General features: G+C 38.9%; 1 protein-coding gene across 1 annotated transcript in view; it reads right to left on the reverse strand.

Moving 5' to 3' along the window:
* The window catches only part of LOC130844447 (rho GTPase-activating protein 20-like), a 29,343-nt gene extending 12,254 nt beyond the window's left edge, over positions 1–17,089 (reverse strand). Inside the window, exons 1-7 of the mRNA XM_057720692.1 lie at positions 17,025–17,089; positions 15,901–16,068; positions 11,422–11,571; positions 8,965–9,006; positions 8,249–8,333; positions 4,406–4,483; positions 1,904–1,970 (exon numbers count right to left, since the gene is read on the reverse strand). Of these exons, the coding sequence (XP_057576675.1) occupies positions 1,904–1,970; positions 4,406–4,483; positions 8,249–8,333; positions 8,965–9,006; positions 11,422–11,571; positions 15,901–16,068; positions 17,025–17,089 (655 nt within the window). The remainder of the gene's footprint in view (positions 1–1,903; positions 1,971–4,405; positions 4,484–8,248; positions 8,334–8,964; positions 9,007–11,421; positions 11,572–15,900; positions 16,069–17,024) is intronic.
* Positions 17,090–18,908: the final 1,819 nt, after the last annotated feature.

The following is an 18,908-nucleotide window of genomic DNA, read 5'->3' on the forward strand; positions in this document are numbered from 1 at the left end:
CCGTGGCGGGGGTTCCTGCGAGGCAGTGATCAGAGGCAAGGCTGCGCGGTGGTGGAAACCCGGAAGCAAAGTGCAAACCAGTGTTTACAGAGTGGAAAACCGCACCAGAAATCCTCAGGAGTTGCCTGCCAAGTGATTTGTTTTGCTCTTTCATGCTTTACATTGCTTCCTCTCCATAGAATGCCCAAAGACCCTGTGTTGTGACGTGGATTTCATTTTTTAAGAATAGAAGGAAAGTTCCTTTTCTTTTGTTTCTGATTTATTATTGAATGTAACTTGGGGAGCTCTTGCTTTTGCTTTTCATCTAACATAAGTGCAATGTCAGCGTTCTGTTCAGAGCAAGAATCACAGTGACTTCCATCCTTTAAAGCAAAAGAAGCTTCCATGACAGCAATAAAATGCAACCAAATCACCAGGATAACCAGGAGCTAATCCATAACTGTGAGTTGAGAGCAGGTTAGGAAATGCATTCAGGGTGACTGCTGAGGTAGCATCATGAAGGCCAGGCTCTTAGGAGTCCTTAGAGCCAGCCACGGTGCGTGAAGCTGTTCTAAGCCTAAAGATTGTCATTTACATGGTTTTGTTTAAATGAATGCATTTCATTAAAATAAATATATTTAAGTATTCGATTTTTTTCACCTTATTGCTGGTGGACTTTTACAAAAATGTCAACATTAAAAAAGAAAAACACATGAAATAGGTGAGGGGAGTTTGTCCTCAGCTTGGTGCTTGGTGACTCCATGTATTTCTGAGACTGGGAATATACATATCACAGAAAAAGCTCAGTTGATTAGATTTTCTAGATCACTTGAAAACGTTCTTCAGGTCACTTGAAAGAGTAAAAGCCTCACAGGATTATTGAACAGATTAAAAAAAGAAAAAAGAGGGAATGCTCTAAGATTTCTAGCAGAAATCATTGTCACCATTACTGTATTGCAAGTTCTGCTATAGGTTTTGTCCTTTCCTTTGTTTTATTCCCTCCTTTTTTCACTGACCACACTGAACAGACTTGCTGATCTAAGAAAAGCAAGTCTTTCCTAGCTTTAGAAAAGCTAGATTATTTTTAGCTATTATTATATTATTATTATTTCTAACTATTATATAATAACTATTGTAGGAAAGATGGAATCTACGTATCAAAAACCTCAAGAGCAATGCTGGTAAACAGCTTGAGAAACAGCAAAGTACAGGTGGTTTAGTCAGTGAAGACTTGAAGAATCTGAGTGTGATTATCTCATTCTCTTTATGATGCTGAGAAAAGTTTTGGGCACAGAGCAGATTATTAAATAAATGTACTCGGGTACAGAGGCATGGCTGGATTTTAGAAGAGTCTCACAAAATAGAGACTGCTTAGTAGTTAGGAAATGGATCAGAGGACTTCAAGACTGGAATATGAAAAGTATAGGGAAGGTGGGAAGGAGTCGCAGGAGGGAGAGGATATGGGGATATATGTATAAATACAGCTGATTCACTTTGTTGTACAGCAAAACTGGCACAACAGTGTGAAGCAATTATATTCCAATAAAGAGCTTAAGAAAAGAAAAGTAATGTATGAGAAAAAGAAATTCCAGTTTGTGTTGCTTTCATACCTAAGTAAGTAAGTACGTAGGGAGGTAAATCAATGTTTTCAAGACAAGTCTGTTTGTCAAGTGAAAAAAGTAAAGAAGAAAAATTCCCATTTCTCTCCCCAGCTAGACCATAAGTTGCTGAATGAAGAGATGTTATTAGTGCTCAGGATAGAGTAAGTGCTTGGAATTAGTTAATAAATGTATGAATAAATATTGCATGAGATTTTCATTTTTAAGGGTATTTAAGTTCAAGACTGATCAGCTGTTACTTTGAGACTTTAGAGTTACAGTTTTGAACCCAATCAACCCCATCTTAGGTTTTCCCTGACACTTACCGATGAGTGGGTATGAGGCCTCTTTCTTACCAGAACTGGCCCACAGCTGGTAATCTTTCTCAGAGCCCTTGGAGACAAAAAGAACTGTGTGTCACAGCAAATCTTCCCAGTAGGTACTTGAAGAACCCATTTCCTTAGCACTTTTATACTTCCAAAGAGAAAGAATTTGGGCCAGTATAAATGCTATGTGGTGCATGGGGGTGGCTACAATTTTTGAGTTAACAATGCTGATTTCAGCATCTCCTGTCTCTTTCGCAGCCTCCAGTGGACCTTCTGAGATTCTTGTCCTTTTTGGTAAAGGGTGGGGATCTATGGTACCACAGTGCAATTAGCCCCTCACTTTGTGGGCGGCCCATGGCATAAAAAAAATCGCAGTAATGCCCCTTCGCTGTGGAGGAGAAGTCTAATCTCAGGAGTCCTGCTTTCTGCTGTCTCTAGATTCCTTGGAGAATGTTGGCTTTTGGCTTCGAATATCCCAGCCCAGACAAGCATGTTGTCCAGAGAGCCACACACTCTGCCATGACCATTCCTGAGCAAAGTACAACTTGAAAGGCATCATAAGCTCAGCAACCATGAGCAAAAGGAGACAGATGCCCAAGAGGCTTTGAGTAGATGGCAGAATCAAGTCAGCCCACTGGCTCTGATGTAGATGAGTGCCATTCAAGGGAGAGAAGGGACAAGGACTGTAGCCTAGAGAGTGTCAGATGCAGAAAACAATCACTGCCTAGGAATATTGGATATCCCATTTGAAACAAGCCTAAATTATAAAAAATGCTGAATTAAAGAGTCCTCCAGGAGCGGATAAAGCAAAAAAATGTTTGAAATAGAGTTGTTGGTGATAGGTACTATGCTTGCCCTTGACTTCTGATTAAAAACCATGGCCTTGCCATGAAGGAGGCAAGGTCCCAGGTAGTGGAAGCAGTCACACACACACACACACAGCTAAACCTGCTCAAAATTGTATTGCAAATAAGAAGTGAAAGCTAATAAAAAATCTTTTCTTTTAAGGTAAAGATTGAAAAAACTATGTTGGAATCCCTTAAATCAGGCATACACATATAATAACAAATAACCCCAATTCTTCATTAAAATAGAAATTTTTTCTTGTCTAGTGAGATTGATCACTTTAAGCAAAGGAAAATTACAAAAATGAAATAAAATGAGCTGTAACATTAATGAGTCTCCCCAGCCTTATCCCTAAAACCACTCTCTTGTAAGATTTAATTCTTATTCAGGACATACATATCAAATAGGTTAGAAATCAATGCAGAGGAGTACTTCACCCAGTGCATATAAATTCAATTTTATTTATAATGTATTATTAAATTCCATTTTTACAGAATCAACGCTTTCTTATATAAAATTCTGGCTGCCCTGAGTTTTTAAGGGGCTTTATTACACCACTGAGTCAGACAAAACTTAAATACAAACATTTTAATTATGTCATTTCACAATAGCAAGACATTTTCGCATTTATGTATATATATATATATATATAAATATATATTCATATTTGTATATATAAATTTTATATAAGGAGCCGTGCTTTACAAGTGCTTTTTTCAATTCTGTCCATCTGAATGTCCCTCTCCCTCTCTTTTCCCCTATGCACCCTCATCCCCATAGCCATCTCTTTCACCAAAAAATTCTTACAAGCCATAACAGTCCTATCAAAACATAAAGGAGAGGGAGTCGCGGGAGGGAGGGAATATGGGGATATGTGTATAAATACAGCTGGTTGACTTTGGTGTACCTCAAAAACTGGTACAAGAGTGTAAAGCAATTATATTCCAATAAAGAGCTTTAACAAATAAAATAATCAAAATATCAAAAAAAAAAAAAAAGGAACAGACACTTGAAAGCAAAACAAGATGAAAGTGATGTGTACACAGATGCCCCCAGATCCATGGTCTTACTCAGAACTTATCTTCTTTACCAGTTCACAGGTGGCATTAGCCATCTAGTTCTCAGGACCTGCATCAAGGGGATGTAGTGTCTAGCCAGGTGGTCTTTACGTCAAATTTACAACAAAACATATCATTTAGGATTTCTGATGCTGAGATTGAGTCCTCAGGTGGCAATCAGGATAAATAGGGATGGGACTAGAGGAATCAGGAATGAAGATACAGAAAGAACAGTCCTAGAGAGGAGGAGATGTTTAGAATCTTATAATATTTTATTGCCTATATATATAATATAGACAATAAAAAGCACATGTTTTCATTAGCACTCTAAAATTATAGCCCGATTTCATTATGCTGTGACTTTCAACTCACACAAAATTTAAAATGAGAATACAAGAATAACATGCATAGGCTAATAATATAGCTTTGCTGCCTTCAACTTCTAAATTTAGGGGACAAAATATGACTTACATATCTGTAATAATCAGCTGTCTTATGATGGTAGGTACATTACACACACACACACACACACACACACACACACGAATCTCAAAAATCAAAGTTGGTTTTTAACTAAAAATAACTTTCAGGTACTTACAGTTATTCCTAGCTTTGAAAGTGACATGTTGATAACATCATTCACTGTGTCTGAATTTGTTACTGTTATAGTTACAGACTGCAAGAAGCAAGAAAAATTGCTATAAATAAGTTTTAAACAGGTGAGTAAATAACTATTGTCAAATTATTATCCATATTCTAAAGGCAAAGCTTGTTTTCAGGTAATGACAATGTAAAGCGCATGTAGAACACAAACCCCTAATTATAGTTGATTTCCATTTCTTTATATAACATGAAGCTAGCTAGGAGAAAGCATTTCAGTAAAACAGATATTTCTCTTAAAGGATTTGTGGCACACAAAATATAGAAGCTTAAGTAAGAAAGAGAAAGACAGAATTCTGAGAGGGCACATGGGCTGGTCTTCAGCACCTTAAGGCTGTGTCTATAATAGAGGAAGGATAGTTTAAAAAGAAGGATCTGGACCCTCTTCTCTCTTCCTGAGTTGTGTTTTTATAGTATGGTTTTATTGCTTTGCAATTACATAGTAAAGTAAATTAGTAAAATTAGAATAAGAGCTGGCTGTAAAATATATTTCTAAAAAAACTACTATTTATTGAGTACTTTCTCTGTGTCAGGTATCATGGGTACTAAGATTTTCATGATTGAAATCTGTTGAGGACTTCCCTGGTGGCACAGTGGTTAAGAATCCAGCTGACAATGCAGGGGACGCAGGTTCGATCCCTGGTCAGGGAAGATCCCTCATTCCGAGGAGCAACCAAGCCCGTGTGCCACAACTACTGAGGCTGCGCTCTCGAGCCCGAAAGTGACAACTGCTCCACCCGTGTGCCACAGCTACTGAAGCCTGCACGCCTAGAGCCTGTGCTCTGCAGCAAGAGAAGCCACCGCAATGAGAAGCCTGCGCACTGCAATGAAGAGTAGTCTCCTCTCGCTGCAACTAGAGAACGCCCTCGTGCACAGCAACAAAGACCCAATGCAGCCAAAAATAAATTAATTAGTTAATTAATTTAAAAAAAGAAATCTGTTGAGTCAATTAAATAAAATCAATGAATCTAGGAAATGAGATTGAAAATTTTAAAGATTCCAGTTCCATTCCAAACTCTGCCAGTGAATAGGGTATTTATAATAGCTCTACCACACATCACATTAAGAAACTGCTCCAAAAAAATAGGAAGACAATTTATAGAAAATTAATATGAGGTAATAATGATTAAAATTTTGCAAACTTGGTGAAAGACATAAATGTACAAATTCAAGAAGTTCAGAAAATGCTAAACAGGCAGATTCAAAAAAGACCATGCTTTGAAACTTCATCGCCACGCTGCTAAAAACGAAAAATAAAGAAAAAAATCTTGAAAGCAGCCAAAGAAAAATGACAAATCACATACAGGGGATTAATGTTTGAGCACAGAATACTCATCAGAAAACACAGAGACTAAAAGACAATGGAACATCCTTAAAGTGCTGAAAGGAAAACATTTGCAAACAAAATTCTATAGCCAGCAAAAATAGCCTTCAAGAGTTAAGGTGAGATAGACTTTTTAAAAAGTCTTTATTGACTTTATTACGATATTGCTTCTGTCTTATGTTTTTTGTTTTTTTTTGACCCTGAGGCACGTGGGATCTTATCTCCCTGACCAGGGATTGAACCTGCACCCCTTGCATTGGAAGGCAACGTCTTAACCACTTGGCTGCCAGGGAAGTCTCCCAAAGTAAAGACATTTTTAGATAAAAGAAACTAAGAAAATCTGTTAGCACCAGATCTGTACAAGAAAAGCTAAGGACAGTTTCCTCAGGATGAAATGAGGTAGTACCAGAGGGAAACTTGGATCTTCAGGAATGAAAAACATCAGAAATGTTTATTTTGTGTAAATTATATATAAAGTTGATTTTTTAAAATTTCAAGGTGATTTTCTGTGAAAAATTCTGAGTGTAACCCGCTGCCACAAATCAAAGCTGGCAGAGATAAAGAGTGGGCTTTGCTACAGGAGAATTCTCTAGTCTCATCTCCCTCAACCATTGCATTTATCTGGTGCTCAGAAACAGATCAGAATATTTGCATGGCTTTTGCTGTTGGCCAGGAAATAACTGTCTTAAACTACCTCTTCTTCTGTCTGCAAATACTATTTTGTGTGATCTAGAGCTACTGTAAACTAGAGCAGAACAGAATGTCATAAAAAATACCCAGAATATCTTGTCACTGTAAATGTTTTGGCTACTACAGTACACGTTCAGAAATTAAATTATATACAGATAACTGGGGCTAATGCTGTGACTCTTTTTTTTCTCCAACAGCGGAAACAAAATCAGGTAGAAATATGCTGGTAATTTCAGAGTGTCATCCCTTTCAGCTCAATTTGATCCTGACATTCTTCAGAATGAAAGACCTTTCAGAAGACTTCTGCATTTGACATGACTAAAAGGAACACCATCCCCTTGATCCTGTACTGGAAAGGGGACAGCACTGAGGTCAGCTGACAAAATGGGAACATGAATGGTTGATTAAAGTATTACATCAATGTTAAATTTAGTAAAGGTCATAACTGTGTGGTGGTTATATGAGAGAAGATGCTCATTCTTAGGAGATACCTCAGTATTTAAGCATAAAGGGCCATGGTGTATGTATGACCCTCAAAAATAGTTAGACACATACACCTACAGAGAGAGAGAGAGAGAGAGGGAGGGAGAAATGATAAAGCAAATGGAACAAAGTGTTCATAAATAGATGAATCTAGGTCAAGGGTATGTGGAGTATTCTTTGCACTGTTTTTATTTTTGTTGCTTTTCTGTAAGTTTGCAATTATTCCAAATAAAAACATCACAGGAAAAAAAAAAAACTGTGGAAACAATCCAAACCACAATGTATGTAAGTAGCAACAATTAGAAGAAAAAATGTTTAATTTCAATAGGAAATACCTGCTTATGAAAATTACTTTATTACAGTGAACCACTAAAGTCGTTATTAGAAGAATCCAGAGAAATATTATGGACACTTAACGGTCAGTATTCTTTCCATGCTTAAACAGTGTAGCTATCGTGGATTCCTCTTGCTTCATATTGCCTAGGATTCACTTTTTATGAGGGAGAGTCAAAAATTATCCACACTCCGGTTATATTAAAACTTCTGTTGGCTGTACTGTCTTATCAGCGCTTTCTGTTCAAGGCTACTGTCTCCGCAGTCACTGGTGTGGAGGTGTGAACGTGTTACATCAGTTCATTTGTAACTGCAGTGCAAGCAAAAATGGATGCCCCACTTGTGATCTGCACAAAAGAAGAGCAGCGTGCAGTGATTTGTTTTTTGTGGTCTGAGGGTGTACCCGGTGCCGATATTTATCGAAGACTTTGTGCGCAGTATGGAGAAAGTGTTTTGTTGTGACGAAGTGTGTATGAATGGATAGAGGAGTTCAAGGAAGGTCACACAAGTGTTAGCCATCAAGAAGGAGCCAGATTCACTTCTGATGAAGAAGTGAAGACAGCAGTGCATTTGAACATTTTTAATGAGGGAATACGAAAGCTTGTTGACGGACAAAGTGTGTTGAAAAGCGAGGAGATTACATCGAAAAATGATGTATTTGTCTTTTCTGAAAGTTAAATTCTACAGCCAGAGTGCAGATCATTTCTGACTCACCCTTGTGTGTGTGTGTGTGTGTGTGTGTGTGTAGACACACATTTTTATAGGAAAATACATGTTCCCACATAGTACTTTCTAAATACTCCCTCTCTCTTTCCACTCTCTTTCATTCTCCCTCCCTCCCACCCATCCCATCTCTCTCTCTCTCTCTTGCTCTCTCCTGTATATGTCTATCAGTTTCATTTTGCTAAGCCAAGAACTTGGAATTTCATGTTTGATCTTAAAAACACTTACACAGGCACAGTTCTTGATGTCCTCAGTGAAGATTTTGAGGGGAATGCTTTTTGGCTGGTCCTTCTCTTTGGCTAACTTGATGTACCTAATAAAATTCAGTAATAACCCAAAACAGAGTAGACGAATTAGCTATTAGCTTATTTTCAAATCAATCTGTGTTGCTAATATTTTAAATAGTCTTTTTTATTCTCAAAGCATATAGATAGACTCAACAAAATCAAATTAGGGGTTGGAAGAAAATATGCAAAAATGTTTCAGGAAAATAAGATATGACCCAGAAAATAACAGGTCTCCTTTGTCATGTGAGATGTGGGCAGCAGATCCAGTCCTCAAAGCTTTCCTGCCTAGATTGGCAGGCCCAGTGCCTTCCTGGGTTCAAGGGTAGGAAGTAGCAGTTGCTTTGAGAATCATTCAGTACAGTCAGTAACCTGCACTTATGGAAATTTAATATATGTTTTGAGAATAATGGTAGCTCCGGCCATCAGGATGGAGAAAAGGGAAAGATGAGAGTGATAATCAGAACTTCCTCAAAAATAAGCAGAACATACATGTAAATGAGAGAACAGTATTTGCAGTAGGAGCCATGATAAATCTACACAAGAGGGTAGTCTAACAATTCCTACCAAAGAGAGGGAGAAAAGTTTGGGGGCACTGCCTTGAAGAGATTTGTATTCTTCTATCATGGATTAAAGATTTAAGATACGTATACAAAATACCTTTGAAGGAAAGAGTGCCATTTTTCCTTTAGTTTGGAAGAACTGTAATATTAAAAAATGGGAGAAAAAATTACATGAAATACTTACACTAACATATTAAGACTTGTACTAACATATCAAGTGCCATTCCAGATAAAAATATCAGCAGCCAGTTGTTAACCGATGTGTATGCATGTGTAAGTTGTACCTTCCTCATAACTGGGCTTTTGATGGATGGACTCTGCTCTTTTTCAAGCAGTATTACAGCGATCGCAAGTAGATCTTAAGAGAAATTGGTTTGGAATCTAAACACTTGATTGCAGCTGTGTGATGCAAGTTGTGTCATCACGGGCAAGTCACTTAACCACTCTGAGCTTCAGTTTTCAGAACTGAAGAAAGGTTAATTATACCTCAGAGTGTTCTTGCAGCTGGAAGTGCGATTCAGGTATAAAGAACATTATTATTCAGATTACATCATACTTAGGAACTGGCATTTGGATGGAACTGTCTTGTCCCAGAAACAAGAGTATCTTTTTAGGGAAAAAACCCTACAGTATTTTATTCCTTTATGTGTATAGCGTATAGCAGATTGTAATACATTAAATTAGTTTCTAGAAAACACGTTTTTCAGTACTGTGATCCTCTGATCGAGATCAGTCTACCTACTGCTAAGTTATTAAAGAGTAGTAGTTTGTCTGCTAAAGTTTGTGCAGCATTTACTATCCAAAGCTGAAAATGTTTTAAGTCTCATTCATGTGTGGACTTATCACTTACTAGCTTTTATTTATTGTAGTAAATTTCACATAACATAAAATTGACCATGAGTGACCTTCAGTACATTAACAGTATTGTGCAACCGTCACCACTATCTGGTTCTGGAGCATTTTCATCACCCAAAAGCAAACCCAGTGTCCATTAAGCAGTCACTCCCCATCCCCCCACCCTCAGGCCCTGTACCACATTTTGTTTATACATTCATCAGCTGATGAACACTTAGGCTTGTTTATTTGGCTATTGTGGATAATGCTTCTGTGAGCATGTGTGTATAAATTTTTGTGTGGATGTGTGTTTTCATTTCCTTTGGGTATATACCCAGAATATATATGTTCTCCAGGGGCTGCCACATTTTATTTTCCTGTCCGCAACGCTGCTCCTGCCCCCTCCATCACCATTTCAGGACGTGTTTTAATCAGGAAGTGGAAATGCCCACTTATCTCCGCAACCGACATATGTACATGACACAGCTTCTAATTACTCATGGCAGTCTGTGGGAGAGCAAAACAGCCAATGGCAAAAGCGCTAGGTGCCAGGCATTGTCATACATGCCGTATATGTTCTTACACAGATTTTTAGCCAGTATGACACGTGTGAACCTGCCTTTCGCATTCCCCCCTCACTAGAAAACAAGAATCTTGGACCCTCCCTTATCATAATCTTTGAATATTCCCAGTTGAAACTGCTTCCTTTCACTTGCAACATGGAAAAGATGTTAAGCCATAGGAGCTGATAATCTTTCGAGAAGTAAGTCATGGAAAGTAGACATGTAGAAAATGACACAAATCATGTTTCTTCCCAAAAAGCTTTGAAAACGTTCCTGAAGTCAACAGCTGCATTCTAGAATAGAGTATAAATTAACAACTTGGCAACATTTTCATTGTCCTGTCTTTGTGATGGTGCCAGAGATTTTGGTGGAGTGGGGCGGGGGGGACAAGAAAGAGGAGTGTTGAGTGCCTGTGATGAGCACTCAGTGTGCATAAGAATGAGACTTGAGGTGTGGTTGTTCCCGAAGGGCAGGCATAAGTGTTGCGTGACCCCTGGGAACCCAGCAGTGTCGACCTAGGATGTCCACATTCCCCATCCTCACTCCAGCCTAAGGATGCGTCTTGGAAAACTGACCTGTACTCCATGAAATCATACCTTTGTTTTAGACTGTCACCCCTCTGCAGACACCAAATAAGATAACCTGTACACAGCAATGTAGGCGACCTAGTATTTGATGAAATGATGAATGTTATGTGTCTAATTAAATCCTGTTTTTAAGGGAATTAATTTGGGAATACAAAGTCAGTTTTTCAAATGTAATTGTACTTGCTCAAGAAAGATATTCTAGTGATTTAAAGACACAGATACTCCCTTGAGATTAGGGGGCAGGAAGTTGGAGCGGGTTCCTAGGGTCTTGCTCTCATGCTCCTCCTTCCAGATACACGAACACCATGAACACATGAAGATGCAACTTCCCAAGCTCACATGGCCCATTGAAAAACCGCTGGTCAAAACCAAAGGAAGTTATTCCAGTAGTTCCCACTATTTATGATCAATATGCACGTATTTGCACATAAAAACCGTTTTTGGGGAAAGTACAAGGCATACAGGTGTCATGGGCTGTCAAAAGGTGAGTCACTGGCGTGATATACGATCAGATTTAAGTGTTTTCCTTTTTTAACCCTTACAAATACAGGACCAAGCTGTAGGTCTTACCTGAAGGTGGCCACAAAGTTCACCGTGGGCCAGCCTAGGACAAAGGACTTCCTGGCACCAATGTTGGCTTCACCAATTTTGTCTGTACAGTTGGCAGTCCACATGGTGCTCAGTGGTATTTCATTTTTTACCTTAAAGTTCTTTTTATACCTGGAAAGAACCAAACAACACTTCTGTTAGTCTGTTTCTTAAATGTAATGGGAGAAGCTGTGTTCATGCTAAGGATGCTAGTTCTCACTGCTCCAGGGCAAAGCATGTCTCCTTCATCTCTGTTACTCTGTGTGCACAGCATAGCGAGTAGTTTGATAGACCTTTTCAAAGTGTGTGCTGAGCAGAGGCTGGTCCAGGAAGGCCCTGAAAACACTTCCTCGATGGCAGGAAATAGGCATTTTCTGAATGTTGAGTGTTGAGTATGGACCATCGTTTATATTTTAGAGCTTTTTTTAGAGAACCATTAACTCATTCTTATATTTGTTATTTATGACACTATATATTATATATGTATCTTTGTAATTATAATTTATTATACATTCACGTCTTGCCTACTTCAAAAAGTATTGAGGGGCTGAACAAAGATACATGGTACATGGTTTGTAAAAATAATTATACAGTCTTTTTTCCTAGCAGAGACAGGCAAAATAAAAGCTGGGATTAGAGAGATTTAAAATACATTTTCAACCTTAATTTTTAAAAAGATTTTTTAGTATAGGTTATTTTAAGTTTCCTTTCTTAAGATTTTGTTCATACAATTTTCTCTTTGATTATAGCTAAAACTGAAAAACTGTTAGCATACAGGCTGAACCCCAACTGAAAAATCAGTCAGTCAATCTCAGACCAGTGGCTAGGGTGTCTCATGTGTAAGTGATAGACATACTTCCCATTTATCTCTGGGGAGTCAGAAGGTGATTGTCACCAGTGAAACTGCTTTCTGACAGTTTCTGCTGATTCTCTTTTGACTTCTGATATGGAAACTACCATATCTTTTGGTTAATTCACAAATTTAACACTTAGGTGGGCCTAGGATTTAGATCTTTACAAGTCCTATGAAAGATGCCTAGGGGACTTGGGCACACTGCTCTGGAACTCCCCACTAGCCAGAACCACATGTAGAAACACTAAAGGTAGAATGAGATCAAAGACACCGCATGTGCAGAAATCCCTGTGACTCTACTGATTCATGGAACAGTTAAAGCTACAACTCTTCAGTGGGATTTATGAAATGAAAATAATTTTGCAGGAAGCCCACTTGAAGGATAATCTAGATTCAGTGGGCACTATGAATATATATATATATATATATATGGAAACATACCTTATAATTCAAGGTGGCTTTTTTCTACACTTAATTTCAACAGTTTTACCCTATGTCTGTGTATTTTAAGATTTCTATGAAACACAATTATCAGATAAAATTCTTTTTCTACATAGTAATTCTAAAGACATTATGAAGCTAAAAATATATGGCCAATGGGGAAGATAGACACATATCTGCTGGATTTTATAGATTTTTTTTTCTGATGTAGATATCCATGTGTATTGACACCCAAAGTACTGTGCAGAAACTTCCCAATACACTGACCTTGCAAAAGTCATTTCAGTAATTCTCTTCTTAGTGAAATGAAGTGCCAAAATTATCCACTCCCTTGAAACCAAACCTAGGAGTTATCCAAAAGTCCAGAGCATGGTTTCCAATGTCCTATAACATTGAGCACTTACCATATGCCAAGCACTGTTGTAAATATTTTATAAACACTATTTCCTTTAATTGTCAAACAACCACACCAGGCACTCTTTTTTAGCCCCATTTTACAGAGGAGGAAACTCACAGAGAGGTTAAGTGAATTGCCAAAAGCAACAGAAACGGTTTGAACTCAGACAACCTGACTCATGAGCCTGTGCTCGTAACCACTTGGCCTCCATGGGTGTTGACCTGTAGGTCCCTGAAGAAGCCTCCTCCTCTTGCCTGTCCTCAGCCCCACCTCTTCCCACAGAGCCACCAGGCCTTCTGATGGGATTGTTCTTTTATTTGTGGAGTGAGATGATATATCTCATGATATTATACCAACAGAGCTAGATGCTAGCTTGGAAATGTTTAAACTGTATCACAACAAAGCTTTATACTACAGTGATTCTCCTAGGGTCTCATTGTGTTTCTTCACACTCAGTCACAACTCAGTGAGATTTTCTCAGTAGAAGTCAGAAAGAACAAAGCTAATGTAAACTAACTCGAGAAGAAGGGAGAGGAGGGCTGCAGTTTTCATTTCTATCGTGTGTCCCTTACTATGGATACCCCTCTCCTTTCCTTTACCTCAACCTTTATACCAGGGAGTAAGCCCCAATGGTTTGTGGAATTTATAGGAGTCTAGGGAGATTTCTCTTTACACAGGGGTGTCCCCTTAGATGCTTAGGAGAAGGGATTGTGGTGTATTCTGTAAGTATCTGTCATTTCACTGGTAAATTAATAGTAATCGTCATCTTTTGACCTAAATAAAATTCATTTTTCATTGTTTCTGTATTCTTCAATAACTAAACATGAGGATAGTGATGTCTAAAGACAGTGTGAGCTACGTACAGTCCCTTCCCATTTGTAAATTCTTCATGGACCTCTACTAGTATTAATATCTTAGTATTTACAAAGCAGATCCTGTTCTAAACAACAGAGGTAATAATTTTATTTGAAAAATAACTTATTAAGCATTCTAATGAATATCAAAAGTGATATTGAAGGTTTCATCTGAGTTTAATTCTTGAGAACAGAATTTTCTAGTGTATGTAGTATGAAAAAGAAAGGACAAAAACCTCAAAACAATTTTCACTGAATATTAACATCCCACACAACTGGAGAAATATAATTTCTTTGTGAAGAAATAAACATTTTAATCCCCCTTATTATTACATACAAGCTAAATTTTACTTATTCTGACCAACTACATAGGTAGCAATCAGCTGTTTATTCCATTTGTGTTGATTTCTGTAGCATCAGTCTAAAGATGAGTGAGTTTTCACCTGAAGTCTGAAGGTGAGCTGAGGTAAAAGGAAACTTCATTCATTCCCTCCACCCCTTCTTACGGCAAGTGGAAAAACTGGGTGCTAAACTCAGATTATTAATTGGAACAGACTGATTCAGGGCATAACACGGTCCTCCATCTAAAAAGATGAGGCACGACAGGGAAGAAGTACGTTTGTTATCACAGAAGGCTATTTCTTGTTTGTTGTTTCTTTCTGGAATAAAAAAAACAATTTTTCTTTCATGTTAATAATGATCATGACTATACCTAAATGTATTATGGGAATGATCTTGTAGGTAGTTTTCTAAAAATTGTGGAGAAAATTTGTGCAAGGTTGGCGGCACTCAGTCCTGCTAGTTATTGCAATGGAAGAATTGTGTTCCCCCCGCTCCCTGCCAACACCTTCACACCCTGACGCCCTCACTGCCAACACGACTATATTTGGAGATGGAGCTTTTAGGATATAATTAAGGCTTATGAGGTCATAAGGCTAAGATTCTAATCCAGTAGGGTTGGTGGGCTTGTTAGAGGAGGGAGAGAGCTTTCTTCCACTCTCCCCGCATCCATGCACTGAGGAAATGCCATGTGAACACACAGTGAGAGGACAGCCATCTGCAAGCCAGGAAGAGAGCTCTCATTAGAACTTCCCTACGCTGGTGCCTGATCTTGGACCTCCAGCCTCCAGAACGATCAGAAAATAAGTTTCTGTTGTTTAAGCCACCAAGTCTATGGTATTCGTTGCATTTGTATTCAGGGTTGATAGCAAAGTGCACCCAGTTGGTTCTGTCTCCAACATGTATTCCAGATCTGTCTGGCCTCATCTTTCATTGTCACTGTCAACCCCACGATGGAGCCTTTGTTACTGTTCATCAGGACTGTTGCCTCCTCTAACTAGTCTCCCTGCTTCCACTCTTGCTTACCCAAAAGTCCATCATCTTCCAATAGTTAGAAAATTCTGCTAAAAATATATACTAGATATGGCTCCTATCCTAGTTAAACGCCCTTCAGCATAGTATTTCAACCCCTTCCAGGCCTGTGGAGACCCTCTGTGACCTGACTACCATATCACATCTAATGTCACGCCCCCTGCTTTAGGCTCCAGTCACACTGGCCTTCCCTGAACTCCTCCCTCCAGGGGACTGAGCCGCACCCACTTGGGCCTAGACGCCTAGGAGACTCATGCACCTTGGCTGGGGATGGTGGCTGCTGCTCGCCCCGCAGGTCCAGTTTAGAGGCTGCCGCCTTGAGAGGTTCTCCTGCACAGCCCCTCTCTAAGATGGTCCCATCTTCTACACGGTACCCTATCTCCCTTTTATCAGAAGCACTCATCACAATCTGTAATTTCCCCCTCTTATTTTTATCATCTGTCTGCAAGCCCCAGGCAAGAGAGACACTGTCATATTTTCCTACAATAAGGGTTAGCAAATGTGCAATTTTATGATCCTCGGGAGAGCATGTCATGTATACGCACTTGGTATTAGATATAAGCAACAAATCGCTGTATAAGAAGAGGTGCAGCTTCTGCCTCCTCCAGCCTCTTTTGAGTTCTACGGGGCTGTGGATCAGCAGGGTATGATTGGCTCCCTCAGAGGATGTAGTATTTTGGCTGTGGGTGTCCACCTCAACGGAAGGGCTTCTCCTGCAAAACACAAACACCATAGAACAGCTAGTCGCTGGTCAGATATGTGATGGAGTTTATGTTAAATGTCAAGCTCGACACACCTCTAAAAATTAGACTCAATCTCCCAAACAGGGCTTCATAGCTCAAACTCAGGAGTCAGTAAGTTATAGAAAGTTACTGAAAGAAATGAGGTCACCTAGGGAGTTGATATGGACAGAGAACAGTTTCAGGAACAAAACCCTGGGGCATGTGGACTCTTAAAGGTGGGGAAAAGAAGAAAGCAGCAAAGCTGGTCAGGAACTGTTAGGAAGAGGAGAACCAAGAGGCCAAAGGTAGAGAGTAGGACAAGAAGGTAAAAACCACCACCACCAACACACCAACAACAACCACCCAAAATAGGACAATTCGTGGCCTCATATAGATAAAATAAAAGGATATGGAGATTTGCAAAGAAGTAATTACAATTCAGTTTCACGTGAACATAAAAATGTAGATAACTGAGGATTCTGGAAGATTGACCCCAATCTTATCTAAGTATTCAAATTTGGGGGAAAATTCTCAAAGATCAGCAAATAATGCTGGAAACATCAAAAAGTTTCTAAGTATGGTAGTGCTTAGCTATTATTTGGTTGAGCTATGACTACGCTCTAACATAACTCTCAGGTCATGATAGGTAAAACAACTAAGTTGAACAGAAAATACTCTTTGATAAATAGAACAGACATGTTCATAGATCTACAGAAAGTTCTCCCCCGTGGAGCCAAAAAAGTGTCTCCTACTCCCCACTCCACCCCAGGAATGTAAAGCTGCTCACTTGTGTTCAGCAGCACTGAATCCTATGAACACCAGTAGCTTTTCATGAAACCAGTGCTGAAGTTAAAAATTAGTTCATATGTCTTTGAGGAAATAAAACAAAACACTTCCTGTGACCACCATCTGTTTTGATGATCAAAAATAGTATATTAAAAGACTACCTGAGGCGGCGAAACCTTGACTGACCACCAAAAAGCTCAAAGTGCTTTCTGATTGACGCGAACATCGTTTTTTCTCCAATTCTTGGCACTGAAACCAGAGTATGTCTACAGCACTTGGCAGAGTACTGTGGACAAATCCACGAAAGCTCAGGATTCTGTAGTAGTCAAGATCACTGGCCATTATGATGTCAGAGTTTTGAGGCTTATGCTATAACTGACAAACGCCATACTTGTTTCGCTGACTTTGCTTCCACCTTTTCATATTTTAAAATTCCTCTTTTTATTTTGAAATAACTGTAGATTCCCATGTAGCTATAGGAAATCATACAGAGTCTATAACCTTTTACTCAGTTTCTCCCAATGGTAACATGTCTCTAAGCTATAATACAATATCATAACTAGGATATTAACATTGAAACAGTGAAGATACAGCACATTTCCATCACCTCCGCAATCCTTTAAATTACCCTTCTACAGCTATGTAGACTTCCCTCCAACTTTTACCACCTCTTTAATCCCTGGCAACCACTAATCTTTCTCCATTTCTTTACTTTTTGCCATTTTCAAGAATGTTATACCAATGGGATCACACAGTATGTAACATTTTGGGATTTGCTCTTGTCCACTCAGCATAACTGGAGATTCATCCAGATTGTTGCAGGTATAATAGTTCGTTTCTTTGTAACTCTTGGTAGTAGTCCAGGATAATGATGTATCACAGTTTGCTTAACCAACTGGGTTGTCTTCAGTTTTGGCCTGTTACAAATAAAGCCGCAACAAAAACTTGTGTACACATTTTTGTGTCAACATAGGTTTCCCTTTCTCTAGGCTAAATGCCCAGGAGTGCAAATGTCTGGTTGTATGGTAGTTGTACCTTTTGTTTTTAAAGAAACGGTCAACTCGTTTTCCAGAGTGGCTGTACCATTTCACATTCTCACCAGTACTGTATGTGTTTGTTTCCCCAAATCCACACAAACATTTGGTGGTGTCATTTTTTATTTTAGGCATTCTGATAGCTGGGTAGCTCCATCTCATTGTGGATTTAATTTGCATTCCCCTAATAGTTAATGACACTGAACATCTTTTCATGTGCTTATTTGCCATCTGTATATCTTCTTCAGTTTTACGAACCTACGGTAATCTGCTAAAAACATTTCCTGTAAAGACACCTTTCTCTTTCCACTAGAAAACTGACCATTGTGCAGTTGAGGAGGCTGCTGCACAGATAGTTTAGGTACCATGAACCCAAGCAGCCACAGTGTAACGGAAGGATTCAAATCCCGCTGACTCTGGAGGTCACACAGCCTCTGGGCAGTGAGGCCCCTAATCTTTTCTCACAGGGATGGTCTCTTTGCTCTGACAACAGTGAAGGACTGAAATTTGATTATGTAAGAAAGTTTGTGGTTTCCCTGGCAGGCTCCTGTAATAGTTATCTGAATACATGTCTTTTATTCCCCACTAGACTCTAAGGACCTCAAGGAATGAGTCTATTTTTTGATGTATCATTAAATTCTCACAGGCATTGGCACATTGGAGGAATTCAAAACATTTTATTGAGTAAATCAATGATATAGCTTTCTGCCCTGGATGAAGGAAAAAAAGAGAGAATCTAAAAGTCTCTCTTCCTTTTACTTCATTCATTTAACAGAGAGTATTTGAACCCGTACTGAAGGAAAGGCACTTGGTTAGGTCTGGGCAGCAGGGAGCAAAAGGGACTCTGGCCCAGCTCTCTCACAAAACCTAGATTGAAATGGGGGAGACAGAAATTAAACAGAATCTCACCAATAACTCTTATGTCAGACTCTGGTAGGTACTACAAAGAAAAATTAAAGAGTGAGATGAGCAATTACAAGACGGACCAGACACCTGACTTTGTGGAGAGGG

Source organism: Hippopotamus amphibius, chromosome 2 (genome assembly GCF_030028045.1).
Source record: "Hippopotamus amphibius kiboko isolate mHipAmp2 chromosome 2, mHipAmp2.hap2, whole genome shotgun sequence".
Lineage (NCBI taxonomy): Eukaryota > Metazoa > Chordata > Mammalia > Artiodactyla > Hippopotamidae > Hippopotamus > Hippopotamus amphibius.